Source organism: Lathyrus oleraceus, chromosome 3 (assembly GCF_024323335.1).
Source record: "Lathyrus oleraceus cultivar Zhongwan6 chromosome 3, CAAS_Psat_ZW6_1.0, whole genome shotgun sequence".
Taxonomy (NCBI): Eukaryota; Viridiplantae; Streptophyta; class Magnoliopsida; order Fabales; family Fabaceae; genus Lathyrus; species Lathyrus oleraceus.
The window spans coordinates 186,801,217-186,816,765 of NC_066581.1; the positions used below are offsets into that span (position 1 = coordinate 186,801,217).

General features: G+C 41.6%; 1 protein-coding gene across 1 annotated transcript in view; it reads left to right on the forward strand.

The window, feature by feature from the left end:
• Positions 1-3,777: 3,777 nt before the first annotated feature.
• The window catches only part of LOC127130336 (uncharacterized), an 83,810-nt gene continuing 72,038 nt past the window's right edge, over positions 3,778-15,549 (forward strand). The window contains exon 1 of the mRNA XM_051059364.1: positions 3,778-3,913. Coding sequence (XP_050915321.1) covers positions 3,778-3,913 — 136 coding nt within the window. The remainder of the gene's footprint in view (positions 3,914-15,549) is intronic.

Here is a 15,549-nt window from a genome sequence, read left to right on the forward strand (position 1 = left end):
CCTTACCAATATAACAACAACGCAAGCAAGGACAATGCATTCGTCTGGGGTTTTCAGCGTGTTGAACAACATACTTAACGAATTCCAAAACCCCACTCTCGTACTCTTTGGTCATTCGATCGGCACAGATCCATGTTTTATCCATGGTTTTCCTACTTATTAAAGTAAACAATTAATCCAGACGAAAATACATAACTAAGGTAGTATCTTTGAATATCCTAACAATTATAAAGTTCAATAACGTATCCGATACGCCAATATACCAACTTTAATTACCTCATCACTTTCATTTTTTATATTACAAGAATCAAACTTTTTCTATTACAATATACCTATAAGTATACCTATAACTATATTAGAGTTCGTTCAATCATTTTATGGGAGAAATCTTGTTCCTTTAGAATGAAAGTGAGATGAACAACACTTTCACAGTTAAAAAGAAAAAAAACTACCTATTCAATCTTCAAGTATAATCACTAAGGAAACATGAAGTTTGAACAATATTGAACATCTAAATCCAAGCCTAGTCATGACAGCCCCAACATGCAATGCATTTCAAAATTCATCATGCATACCAAGCAAGTATAAAGAAAATCAAATTGCATACACATATACATACACAATTCAATATACATACATACACAAACTAACAACTCCCAAATCACCAACTATCATTAAACATTGCATTTGTAACACCAGCAACTAACCGATTAGCATAGCATTTTCAACAAACAGTTAACCATAATTATCATAATTATAAATTTCAATGAAGAAACATGTACACCAAAGCATTAGTACATAGCATTACATGGCAAACTTCGTGCACATTAACATAACATACTTTTACTTCTATGACAGTTGCAGACCAAATTTACATAACAAGACCAAGCAATACATATTTTTCAACCAGCATACATCAATTCACGTGCAATCCATTAACACCATTTCAAAAGGGGGCATGAATGCATTGCTAACAATCATTTCCTACAGTAACAACCCTATTAATCATCTTAACAATGGCAGTTGTGGTGGATAGTAAAAATTTGATGAAGATTGCAACAGGGCAATGGACAAACCACAAGCATTGAGTGTAGATTCAAACAGGGCAGCCATATGCTAACACCAACCCATACACATACGTTCAGCCATGGATCTAATTGCACACATACAAGGCTATAATAAACAACAACGGGTCCATTCAAGCAGAGCAATTAACATAGGCAAAACATACAAGTGCAACAAGTATAAAAGAAAGAAACTATTGCAGTAACAATCCAAGTTATTTGAACTCATGGCATTACAATCAAACAAGCACATTTTTAACACCAACATTTCAGTTCAAGCCAAAGTCAAACAAGCAGGCGTTGTGGCATTGCATAACTAGTAAGCTAGCTAACTAACAGAATAGCTCAGTTAGCATCATTGACAAATCCAAGAACACTCCAACATTCTAACTTCATTCTATGACAGAAATCCCACTGAGTTCATTAATTTTTCTTATTGTAATTGACAATGGAAATCGACTGTGATAACATCATAAGCATAACTAAACTAACTCTATTCTAAGCCAAGCTAATTATTTAACCATATTGACTAACATCTAACAAGTTAGCATTATGTTAGCATTAGAGCAGAACGTACCGTATTCAACTTCAAAAGATGGAAGAAGAGGAAGAGCATTAGAGCAGAACGTACCGTATTCAAGTGATCTCCTTGCGCTGCAACCTTCGATTGTTTGGGTGACGGCGGAGGTTCGGAGGTGAGAGGCGAGTGCGGCGGTCGACTGTTTCGGTGACGGCGGAGGGACCCTCGAAGGCGGAAAATAGGGTTTTCGGAAAATAGGGTGATATGGGGATGTCGTGTTTTGGAGTGTCTGCGTGATGTTGTGTGAGTTGAGAAGAAGGTTACGACTGATGGAGATTGAGGGGAAGAGGAAATGGCGTAAGTTTTTGAGGTGAGTGAAGAAGAGGGAAAACAAAAGAACAGAGAACGAAAGCGCTTTTGTGGTCTGAAATTTTATTTTAATAAGACCTTAGACAGCGCTTTTGTGGAAAGCGCTTTCTAAGGTATGCCTAAGACAGCGCTTTCCAAAAGCGCTTTCTAAACCCCCCCTTAGACAGCGCTTTTATTATTTTCTTGGAACATTTTCCGCGTTTTATTTTAATTTTAACCTTAGACAGCGCTTTCTTTTAAAAGCGCTGTCTAAGATGCGCTGTTAAAAGTCATTTTTGGCGTAGTGGTTCAAGACTTGGTGGATTCCAAAGCCATCAATTTTGCACCATCGCCTAATGTTAATGCTAATCCCATGCCGACGCATGGTCAGATGACAGTGAGTGTAATTTCTGAGGATAAAAGTAAAATCTGGGTGACGGACGTGGATCAGTTGAGGACCCCAATGTCTATGGTAAAGAGTCATTTGTTAAAGAATGGAGTTTTTCCTGGTTGTGAGGATTACTGTGCTGCTTGTACTGTAACTGCAAATGGGTGTGTAATGTTGAGGGAGACGGTTCAGAAAATGATGGATGAGGGAAGTCTCCGATTTGAGAAAGTTGCCTTGGAGAATGAGGATATTTCAACGATAACCATCTATTTTGATCCTGTCCACTTGTCAGTGCCGGCAGATGTGGTTCCAATTACCATCACGGTACCTGGACCTATTCCGTATGAAAGTGATGGTGTTGTGCCATGGGACTATGGTGGTGATGTGTATTGCAATGGGGAAAAGAAAGAAGATCATGCTGCAGTTGATGCCACCGTTTCAAAGGTGGACAATGTCGGGCTTAGTGGTTTCACTCGCAGCGGGAGGTTGTTTGCACCTAACACGTTGAGAGGTGGTGATGTAGAAAAAGAACAGAGAGATAAGGCTAAGGCTTTAGCCAGGGAAAAAGGGAAGCTGTGGTGAGTGAGGATACTCCTAGAGCGGGCAAAAGGGAAGCTGGTGGTGAGTGAGGATACTCCTAGAGCGGCACAGGCGCCTGTTGAGCCGGAAAGTGAGTTGGATGCTGAAGCTGAGGAGTTTTTGAGAATTATTAAGAATTCTCCGTCCAAAATTTCGATCTTATCTTTGTTGTTGAGTTCAGAAGGTCATAAAGATGCTTTGTTGAAGATCTTGAAGAGGGCCTACGTCCCGCAGGAGATTACAGTCAATCAATTGGAGACAGTGGTATCAAGTGTTAATGCCAGCCATGGGTTGGATTTCACTGATCTCGATCTTACTATGGATGGGCACAATCACAATAAGGCACTACACATTTCGATGGAGTGTAAAGGAGCTGTGTTTTCGCATGTTTTGGTTGATACGGGCTCGTCACTCAATGTGTTGCCTAAGAAGGCCTTGGCTAAATTGGACTGTGAGGGATTGACTTTAAGGCCTACTGATCTGGTGGTTAGAGCGTTTGACGGCTCTAAAAGGGCTGTGTTCGGTGAAGTTGAGCTGTTTGTGTCATGGACATTCAGCCGGCGTACAACTGTTTGTTCGGCCGTCCATGGATACATGTTGTTGGGGCAGTAACATCGACTCTACATCAGAAGTTAAAGTATATCTTGGACGGGCAAGTCGTGACTGTTTGTGGTGAGGAGGATATTTTTGTCAGCCAGTTGTCATCATTTAAGTATGTGGAAATGGACGGTGAAATATTCGAAACACCAAGCCAGGCGTTCGAAACCGTCAAGGTGGAGAATGCCGGTTTCGCCGAAAGAGAGAAAAAGCCGTCCATTGCTTCTTATAAATAGGTTGTGGAAGTAGTGAAAAGTGGAGAGGCCCCAGGTTGGGGAAGAATGATAGATGTTGCGGTGAAGGAGGATAAGTTTGGGATTGGTTATCAGTCAGGCCAAGGCTCGTCTGGACAGAATAAAGGTCGTCGCCAATCGTTCACATTCACTAGTGCTGAAATGCTAGATCCAGGACGTATCTGTACGGTGGGTGAAGAGACTGACAGTGACTGCGAGCTCGACTCATGGATAAAACCGTGCGTACCAGGAATGGAGATCCAGAACTGGAAAGCCGAAAAGATCATCACTATCACTCTGCGTGAAGAGTAATATTTCTGTTTGTTAATTTTTTTGCATGAAAGCCATACGTTTTGCCCGAAACGTAATGGTCCATTGTAAGGGCCACCTCATGTGTTTCATTTTGCAGTATTTGCATCATTAATAAACGGATGTTTTTCGCATTAAAAGCGGTGTTCTCTGTTTTTCATCTGTTTTTGCAGTTTAAAAAATAACATGATAAAAATGGCAATGTTTATTTTCATTTTCCTTCCTTTTAATTTGTCTCGTTCCGACCCTAAAGCAACGCATGAATCAACATTCATGCAGATGCGATTATTCTCTGGATCTCATTGATGACAATTCTGTTACACCCCTATATGACTTCGACAACCGGATCTATCATGCCGAAGAAGAAGGCGAAGAAGATTGTGAACTGCCAGAAGAGTTAGCCAGGTTGTTGAAACAAGAGGAGAAGGTGATTCAACCGCACAAGGAGCGAGTTGAGATTGTTAATCTGGGCACCGAGGAGGTCAGAAAGGAAGTAAAAATTGGGGCCGCTTTGGAGATGAATGTCAAGAGCAGAATGGTAGCACTGTTGAAAGAGTATGTTGATATCTACGCCTGGTCTTATCAAGATATGTCAGGGTTGGATACCAATATTGTTGTATACAAGTTGCCATTGAGAGAAGATTGTCCTCCAGTAAAGCAGAAGTTGCGCAGAACTCGACCCGAGATGGCCATGAAAATCAAAGAGGAGGTACAAAAGCAGTTGGATGTTGGTTTCCTAGCTGTCACTAATTATCCGCCTTGGGTCGCGAATATTGTGCTGGTACCGAAGAAGGATGGAAAGGTGAGGATATGTGTGGACTACCGGGATTTGAACAGAGCTAGCCCGAAAGATGATTTCCCATTAACTCACATCGATGTGTTGGTAGATAATACAGCTCAATTCTCGGTGTTTTCCTTTATGGATGGCTTTTCTGGCTATAATCAAATTAAAATGTCGCCAGATGATATGGAGAAAACAACGTTCATCACATCGTGGGGCACTTTTTGTTATAAGGTGATGCCATTCGGTCTCAAGAATGCCGGTGCCACGTATCAAAGAGCTATGGTGACTTTGTTTCATGATATGATTCATCATGAGATCGAATGCTATGTTGATGACATGATAGCAAAGTCATAAACAGAAGAGGGGCATCTGGTAGACTTGGCCAAGTTGTTTGACCGGTTGAGACAATTCAAATTAAGGTTGAATCCGAATAAGTGCACTTTTGGAGTGCGGTCCGGCAAGTTGCTGGGGTTTATTGTAAGTGAAAGAGGAATCGAGGTTGATCCTGCTAAAGTAAAAGCGATACAAGAAATGCCTGAACCGAAAACAGAAAAAGAGGTTTTTGGTTTCTTAGGTAGATTGAACTACTTTTCACGGTTCATATCTCATCTAACGGCCACGTGTGAACCCATATTCAAGTTGTTGAGAAAAGATCAAACGGTCAGGTGGAATGATGATTGCCAGACGGCATTTGAAAAAATAAAAGAATATTTGCAGGAGCCTCCGATTCTGATGCCTCCTGTGAAGGGGCGGCCGTTGATCCTATACTTGACAGTCCTCGAGGGGTCTATGGGGTGTGTACTGGGGCAGCATGACGAGTCTGGTCGAAAGGAGCATGCAATTTACTACCTTAGCAAAAAGTTTACCGACTGTGAAACAAGATATTCACTACTCGAGAAAACTTGCTGCGCTTTGGCATGGGCTGCTCGCCGACTGAGACAGTATATGCTGGTTCATACCACTTTGTTGATTTCCAAGATGGATCCGATCAAGTATATATTTGAGAAGCCAGCATTGACCGAACGGGTTACGAGATGGCAAATGATTTTGACTGAATACGATATCCAATACACTTCTCAAAAAGCAATAAAGGGGAGTGTATTGTCTGATTACCTCGCCCAACAACCCATTGAGGATTATCAACCGATGAAATTTGAGTTCCTCGATGAGGACATCATGTTTCTCAAATCGAAAGATTGTGAGGAACCTATCCCGGAGGAGGGGCCTAACCCTGAGTCCGAATGGATTCTGATGTTTGATGGAGCCGTTAACATGAATGGTAGCGGAGTTGGTGCTGTTTTGGTTACGCCTAAGGGATCCCACATTCCTTTTGCTGCCCGACTAACATTTAAATGCACCAACAATGTGGCTGAATACGAAGCTTGTATCTTGGGTGTCGAAGAGGAGATTGATTTGTGAATCAAGAACCTTGTTATTTATGGGGATTCAGCTTTAGTTGTGAACCAGGTTAACGGGAAATGGCTTACGCATCAATCCCATTTAATTCCATACCGGGATTATACGAGGAGATTGTTGACGTTCTTCACCAAGATGGAATTACACCATGTGCCGAGGGAAGAAAATCCTTTAGCAGATGCCTTGCCTACTCTGGCCGCTTTGATTAAAGTGCAGTGGTGGAATCAAGTTCCTAGTGTTAAGGTGGGACGGTTGGATAGACCGGCTTATGTGTTTGTTGTCGAAACAGTGCCTGATGATGAAAAGCCGTGGTATGATGACATCAAGCGTTATCTGGAGACCCAAGAGTATCCCGAGGGAGCGTCTAAGAAGGACCGAAAGACTCTGAGGAGGCTGGCCATGGTGTTCTATCTGAATAAAGATGGGGTTTTGTACAAGAGGAATTTTGATTGGGTTTTGCTCAGATGTGTCGATGACAAAGAAGCAAGCCAATTGATGAAAGAGGTGCACGAGGGATCGTTTGGTACCCACGCCAGCGGGAATGCGATGGTGAAAAGGTTGCTAAGGGCTGGATATTACTGGATGACAATGGAGGCTCAATGTTACAACTTCGTGCGGAAATGTCATAAATGCCAGATTTATGCTGACAAGGTGCACGTGCCTCCAAATCCGTTGAGTTTGATGTCGTCTCCGTGGCCGTTTGCTATGTGGGGCATTGATATGATCGGAAAGATCGAGCCTACGGCTTCGAATGGGCACCGGTTCATATTAGTGGCTATTGATTACTTCACCAAGTGGGTGGAAGCGGCGTCTTATGCAAACGTGACGAAACAGGTCATGGCCAGGTTCCTGAAAAGAGACATCATTTGCAGATATGGGGTTCCCGAAAGAATCATCACTGATAATGGTTCTAATCTCAACAACAAGATGATGGTAGAATTGTGTCGGGAGTTCAAGATCGAGCATCACAATTCTTCTCCTTATCGTCCAAAGATGAATGGGGCGGTCGAGGCGACTAATAAGAATATTAAGAAGATTATGCAAAAAATGGTCGTGACCTATAAGGATTGGCACGAGATGTTGCCGTTTGCATTGCACGGGTATCGAACCTCAGTGCGTACATCTATTGGGGCAACACCTTTCTTGCTTGTGTATGGGATGGAAGTTGTGCTACCAGTTGAGGTCCAGATTCCATCATTGAGAGTCCTGATGGATGTGAAATTGGAAGAGGCTGAATGGGTAAGAACTCGGTATGAAGAGTTGAGCCTGATTGAGGAAAAGAGGATGACGGCCATTTGTCATGGACAGTTGTACCAGCAGTGAATGAAGCATGCTTTTGACCGAAAGGTGCGACCTCGTGTGTACCATGTGGGAGATATGGTGTTGAAAAGGATCCTTCCTCCTCAGAACGATCGTCGGGGCAAATGGACACCCAGTTATGAAGGTCCATTCGTGGTCAAGAAGGTTTTCTTTGGCGGAGCCTTGTTGTTGACGACCATGGATGGTGAGGATTTTCCATCCCCTGTGAATGCGGACGCGGTTAAAAAATACTTCGTATAAGAGACCCGCTGGACGGAAAGAATAAAATAGTACAGGCAAAAATGGGCATCCCGGCGAACCAAAAAAAATGATGAAAATGAAAAAGGTTCGGGCAAAAATTAGGGATAAAAAGGAGAAAAAACTGTACACCCGGCAAGTCGAAAACCCCACAAGGGCGGCTTGGGCAAAAAATGGTATCCCGGTGGACTGAAAACCCGAAAGGGCGGTCCAGGAAAAAAAGGGAGTGAAACGAACAACTGCGTCTAGCATGGTCGTTTGTACTTTGGATTTGACACCTGGATAATCTAAAAGCGGAGATCGGTCGGAAGCGTCTTGTTTCGGAAGGCAGAAAGCGCGGAGAGTCTTGAGGACATATGGGTTGTAACCGGGTTGGAACTTGATGAGATCACGGGCTCACATTGCCATTAGGATAGATTTTCCTTTTGTGCGCAATTACCTCTTTTCAGAGATTGCTTCCTGTGTACTGCTCAGTTAGGAGCCACCTTTTTCAATCAATAAAATGCATATTCAGTCAAATAATTTTGTTTTTGTTTTCATTACCGTTTTGATTGCAAAAAACATCCGTTTATTTTGATAAGAATCTTTGCGTTTTGAGATGTAGAGGTCTCTTCCAATGCATGTTTAGAGGATTGAAACTTGAAATCTTATTCGGAAGGTTGAGTGACTTGGGTGTTGAAATTTTGGCGCGCCTGGGGAACGTTTTATCTGACGATCTCTTCTGCAGGTGATGTTGGTTATTTCACTCACTTGCAGGTTGTGGTACGAAGCGTTTCTTTTTGACAAAAGACTCCTTTGAGGTCCAATCAGGGACGAGGAATTGAAGAATGGTTTAGAGACGATGAAAGAATTGTGACGATCCTAGAGGGTTAATCAAGAAGACTCTTCAAAGTCTGAGGACCGGAGAGTTGGCACGAATCTAAGGAAGTCGATTTTCTTGAAGAAGGGAGAAGTCGAGCATACAAGGTGATGAATCGGAAAAGACCGGATGAGTCTGGGAGCTCTCAAAAGTGGAAAGTTTACACTGTGGTTAGATGGTGAATACCAGTGTTCAACGAGTCGACGGGTGTTCCGTGTCGAATATTCCGTATCTCCCCAGCGGGTTCGAGGTTGGTGTTTCCTCAGCAGCCAGGCCTGGAGGTTGTTGTCCCCCCGGCAGGGGTATGCGTTGGTAGTTTTTTCCCAGTGAAGTCACCAAGCAGATCGAGTTCAGTGGAGGTCATCCCCAGTGAGGGTTACACTTTCCTCGGACATCAGTGTTATCCCAAGCAGGGTTGGAGATTGGAGCGATATCGAGTTCCTCAACAGAGTTGCTCGTGCCATCCCCTGAGGGGGGATACTTTTTATGCATTCATCATTTAGAGAAGCATAGCATATTGCATAACTAATTGCGTAGCATTTCCATGGTTATGGAGCATTACGCTGTAAAACTCATGCATCGACATTGCAAGTATAAGCTAGTCTCGAGTCGTGGTTACCGTTTGAGAGTTGGTTTAGCTGGTTGGTGAAGATGTTACTCTGAGGAGTTTGGCATCGTATTCTGAATCAACAATATTCCCCAGTAGCGCGATATTGGAGGAAGAGATTCCGTCGTGCGGAGATGGAAGTTGAAGAACGTTACGCGATCAACGTGGAGATTGGGGTTCACCAGGAGAAAAGGAAGTGATGAGCATTTTCTGGAGAATGGGGTTCAAATGGAGAAAAGGAGACACATGGGTCTTCTGGAGAATGGGGTTCACAATGATGATCGATAGTTATCGTCAGGGGACTGGGGTTCAAATGGAGAACGGGGTTCATTGTTTGGCAGCAAGAGTGACATGAAGTTGTCGGGGTTCAAACGCGGTGATCAGGGATCATCCGCGCGAAAGAAAATATTTGTGTAGGAGTCCAAGAAAAAAAATCAAAGAAGTTTTAAGGGTTCAAGAAAAGCAAAAAATAATAACAAAAAGAAAATTTCCAGCGGAGCGCAAATTGTTCGTTTGTTCTTGGTATTCAACCACTCTTCACCCTGATCATCTGAAATCCAAGGTTGTTCATATCGACAGGTTCATAGTGGATTGAATAGGGGCAGCTGTAACACCTCAAAATTTGCCCTCCTCTTCTTGAGACTAGTTTGGGGCATTGCATTTCATGTTTTAGGGCATTAGGCATTGCATTTTGCATCTCATATGAAAACGAGAAGGTCATCCTCCAAATTCTTTTCAAAAGATGGGGAAGTTAGGTGATTCAAGCCTGAGGGTCTCTATGAATTGATCATCAACCATCTGAGGGTATGGGCTTCAATTAGGATTTCTTGATTCTTCAAGGGTCTTGAGTATCATCTTATCTGCAAGAATGTATCACCATCATCATGGTTCTATCATCATCAAGGGTGTCAGAGTTCATCCGCAAGTTCCTCTGAATTAGGGTTGTGACCTCTGGTCAACCCTAATCAATGCAATTCTTCCAACTAGGGTTTCTCAAACAGATGAGGTATTTTCTTGGGATTAGGATCACATGATTGTTACAAGGAGCTTACATGATCTAGGGTTTCATTTTGAAGCAATTTCACCAAGTGGTAGGGGTTCAATTTGATCAAGACATCTCAAGGTCATCTGAGGACCAAAAGTCAACTGTGTAGTCAACTGAGGGCTATGAGGTGGGGAAATGAGTTGGGACACCTAAATCATGTTCAAATGGGGTCTATTCATCATTCTAAACATCCATCTTGAAGATTCAAAGGTCATGGCAAAAGTTACTAAAAATGGAAAATGACCTATAATTCAAAGTTTCTAAATTTGGCAAGTTTTTGGTCCATTTTCAACTTGACTTTTCAATATCAAATAAGTTTCAAATGGATTTTTGGTGAATATGAAAGTTGTAGATCTTTGTCTCCCTTTTTCAAAAAGTCCTAATTCATGTCCATATGATGAAGTGTTGAGGAGTTATGGTCATTTGATCACAAGGTGTGCATGGAAATTCAAAATGGCATAACTTTTGATATAATGCTTCAAATTGGTTCATTCTTTTTGCAAAGTGCTTCTCATGTGCAAGGCATTTCAAAGTGACATTATTTGACTCATTTGTGTAAGCTAAGCCTCAAGGAATCATGGCCAAAAGTCACATTATTTCACATTTGTCCTAAGGGTGATATCATGCTACAAATCAAAATTCACAAAGAACCAAGGCAAGGCTTCACTTCAGCATTCTTCATAGACCACATTTGAGTAAAATTGAGCCCTTTCCATGCATGAAAGAGGCTTGTATGTTCCTTGTTTCACACATGTTCAAAATGAAGCAAATCTTCACCATTCATTCTTGGCTTAAGATGCAAGCAAAATAATCTTCAAATCATGACCATTGGTTGCTCTTGAGTGGATTGAAATCCTAGCATGGAGCTGAACACATGCGTTATGGCCATGGGAGATTAATTTACATTTTTGCAATTGGCATAATAACTCACTAATCATGATTAGTAAATGGCTAAGATGATTATTAGTGTCATTAGCAGGGAGTATAAATAGCGAAACCCTAATCATAACTGCCATAACAACCATTTCAGATCTAGAATTGAAGAAACTCTCAAAAATCTCTCTCTTCGAATTTGCATTTTCTTCATACAATTCTCAAAGATCATTGCATATTCTTGATCCTCATGCTTCACTGATCAAGAATCATCCATCGTTTGGTGCAATTCTTCAAGAAACTAAGCAGTTCAAGTGCATTATCATAATGAACGGATTTGGAAATTGAGGTGCATTCAAGAGGTTTCAGCCATTTCTTTTTGCATAAAGCTTCAAAGGAAGTTCAAAGGAGTTGATCTGGAGCAACTGAGCTTTTGAGAACGCGATTTCAGAGATCTCCATTTCCAGGTGACTCCATTTTCACTCTCTCCTTTTGTTGATTTTAGGTTATAGGATTGAAGATCGTGTTGTGTAGGTCATGAATATATGATTAGAATTGAGATTGAGTGAGTATTAAGGATTTCATGGCGACTGAAAGTTTGGATCTGGAAATTTATTCTCTTCGATTTGCCAAATCTAGGAAGAATTAGGAGAATCTAATAGGATATTTGGAACCAGCGTGGAAAAATGAGTGGAATGGTGGTGGTCTGGCAAATTTCTGGAAAAAAATTGGGTGGTGCCGCCGTGGGAGCCACCGGGGGCTCCTCGGGGAAGACGACCGGAGCGGAGCTCCGGCGTCTGTGTTAATGTTAGGGTTTACTGAGTGGACGCCATGTGGCTTCATGCGTGGGAGATTGATTGGAGGAGATGCGTTTGACCAAGGCCACACGTGCATTGACTGCTGACTGGGGAGGGTGAGTCAATTAGTGAAACGGTGCGTTTCACTGATTTGAATGTGAGCCGTTGATCACAAAAGCGCGCCAGATCCAATGGCTTGTGATTTTTCCTGATTTAATTCAAATATTTCATTTCCCTCAATTTTCTATTTCATATTTCAATTATTTTGGTCATTTTGTTTAATTCATAAAAAATCCAAAAATTGTCCAATTGAGTCCCAATTTTTTTTTCATAGTTTTGTATTTGTGTCTACTTTTTTATGGTGTTAAATTCAAGAATTTTGGATGTCTGGATTTTTATGTGGGAATTTTTGAATCAATGTTGTGCCAAATTGACCTAGTGCATTCAATGTATTGTGAAATCCTCTATTTTGAACCTTTTGATCCACTCTTTTGCATACATGACATTCATACATGACATGAATTTTTGGCCACTGGTTTGGATTTTTTCTCACATGTTATCATCATTTTTGACACAGAGAGAAAAATGTGACAATTTGTGTCACATTTTTGACATTGAATTGGTGCATTTTTGTTCACATAGCATTTGCATTATTCTGGACTTGATCTCTTGCATATTGAACATTCATGGCATAAGAAACTCATACAAAAAATCCCAAAGTCATTGCATGCATTTCTGATTTGATATGAATTTTCTAAGTAGAAGTTCATTTTGTGCATATTTTTGGTCATTACATGGCATAGGCAAGTTGAGGCACTTGATTATGGATTTGATGCTGGTACTTTTGAGGATATTGGAGGGAGTGTTTGAATGTGTGATGTGAAAAAGTATGGGTCCTGGATTGGTCATTTGATTAGGTTTTGAGTCTTGTCTTTGTACTAGGGTTTTGACCCAATTTTGGGGTTTGCTCTTGGTCCATTCTTTGGTTTGGTTTGGGGTTTTCTTTGTGGTGTGAGCCTTTGCCTCTTTTGCATTGGTTTGATCCCTGGTTTGTGAGTCTTGATTCATTTGATTGGTGCATTCATTCAAGTCCTACTTAATTTGGTACTTATTTGAAGGTTGGAGACACAAGTGAATTCTCAAGGGGACTTGTAAGGAATTGAGGGAGTGGAGGTTCTTATTGGTATGAGATGAATGGATGGGATTACAAATTGGGTTGGTGACTCATTAGAGATGATTTTAGAAGCATGATCCTACTGACTTTTGAACTTTGGAATGGTTTGAGGCTTGTGGTGACTTGTTGAGGTGATTTAGGCCTATTTTGGAGCCTTTGAAGCAATTGAATGGTATTTGAGGTATGGTGGGTCTTTGGCCTTGGTGATTGGTGTTTAGGGGTTCATATGGTTCTGTTTGGGGCTTGTGATCATTGGTTGGAGTTTATTTGGGGTTCTCACATCATTTGGAGGCTTTGAGAAGTGTTTGAGGAGGTGTGAGCAAGTTTTGAGTGCAAGCTTGTTCTACTTGAGTTTTCAAGGGGTTTATGGTTGATCTTGGATCATTGGATTATGAATTACTGGGTGGTCATGTGAAGGAACCTACTTATGACTTGGAGTGATCTTGATTCAATTCATTTCATGCCATGGTTTGTTTATGCTTTGTTGTGTTGATTGGATGTACATAAACTAACTTTGTCTTGTGTTTCAGGTTTGGATACTCATCATTGATGATTGGGTTTATTCTCACCTTGTGAGATGCATTGAGTTCTGACCTATTTTTGTTTTGTAGGGTTTTAATTGATGTGGTGAGCTCATGAGCTCATTTGAGTGCCAGGGCACTTATGCATTGAATTGTGTAACTGTTAGAGGGTTTCACTGCTTGTCTTCTGGTTTTATGACTGAAGTACTAACTGTTTAGTCTTTGTACAGGTACCTTAGTTGCTTACTTGCTTTAGCTCTTGCTTCAGCATTGGATTGTGGTTGACACACCACTCAGGTAGTTAGCTTCTTACTTCATACAGTCTAAAGTCCTATCACCTTTTTGGCAGGCATTTTGCTGGCAAGTCCTCCTTCAGAGGCTCTGTTTGTGTTTGTTTAAAATTGTGCCCAAAGACCTCCAAGAAGAGGCATGTGTTATATTTGATAAGACCTCCAAGAGAAGAGGAAATTGACGGATAAAAGGGATATGTAACCGATTCCCCGTTATTCGGTGTGTCGTTCTTTATGCTCGCACTACGTGCTGATGCTTCTGAACATGTGCCCCAGATCTTTGTCCAGAGTCTGTCAAGTGGAAAAGGATCCCACTTTCTGGATCCCCACGTTTTCTGTGTCATGAGCTCACCCTGGCCAGGGTTAAGAGCTATGAGGTCTCATCCTCATTACCATTTTAATCTGCTCACCCTGACGTTCAATGTTAGTGGTTAAGAGCTACAGATTACCCCTTACAGTTTGGTTTGTTTGTCGAGGTTGATATGACCCCTCTTGACTAAAGCCCACCCATTGTTTGAGCCTCTTGTATGGATATAGTGTGTGATGCTTGTTCACTTGTGTTGGTGTGGTTATTTGCTTTCCTCTTCTCATCTCCATTTCTGTAGGAGTCGTACGATTGACTTCTGAGGAAGTTGAACGTATGTAGAGTTTATATTTGAGTTGGCTCGCGTCCAGCTTGAGTCAAATTCTTGTTAGAGACCTCAGCTTAGGGATATTGATTGCATGACAACTATTAGGCTCGAGTTTCAGTCTCCCTATTAGTTTGTTGTTTCCCCAGTCTCTGGTTAGGAGAGTGTTTTACCCCTGGTAAGGGGAACTACGTCGCCTAATTCTCATACCAGATTAGATACGTAGGCAGGAGGTTGAGAGCAATCTCTCCGGGCACCCTTTTCTTTGTTTTCGCACGTGTTCACCCTTATTCTTAACTTGTGTTTACCATATCGTGCCTTTGTTTCCGGCATTTGTTTGCTTTGGTGTGAGTACCCGTTTGTTCAGCATGTGTGTGTGTGGTATGTTCATACCTTAGGGGATTTCTTCTATTATTAGTCGGGGTTCACTAGTTGGGGTTCACTTTGGTTACCTGTTATCCGTTCAGGGTTCACCTATATTGACTTGGGGGATTTCTCTTGTCATCTTCGGGGTTCATTTTTTATGATAGTTATTCACTTGGGGTTCATCTTTGGGGTTCATTTGTGATGATTGTTATTCATCTTCGGGGTTCATTTGCGATGACTGTTATTCGTATTGGGGTTCATCTTCGGGGTTCATTTGTGACGATTGTTATTCACTTGGGGTTCATCTTTGGGGTTCATTTGTGGTGACTGGTTATACATATCAGGGGTTTATTCTGGATATTTGGTTACTTTGTTGGGGTTCGTTCTGATAACATTTTTCTTTGGTGTTCGCTGGTTAGCGTTTGTTATTGTTAGGAGTCGGGTGTAAGTCCATGTATTGGCATTCTGTTTCCTTTTTGTTATTGTTGGGAGTCGGGTGTAAGTCCATGTATTGGCATTCTGTTTCCTTTTTGTTATTGTTGGGAGTCGGGTGTAAGTCCATGTATTGGCATTCTGTTTCCTTTTGGGTGTTT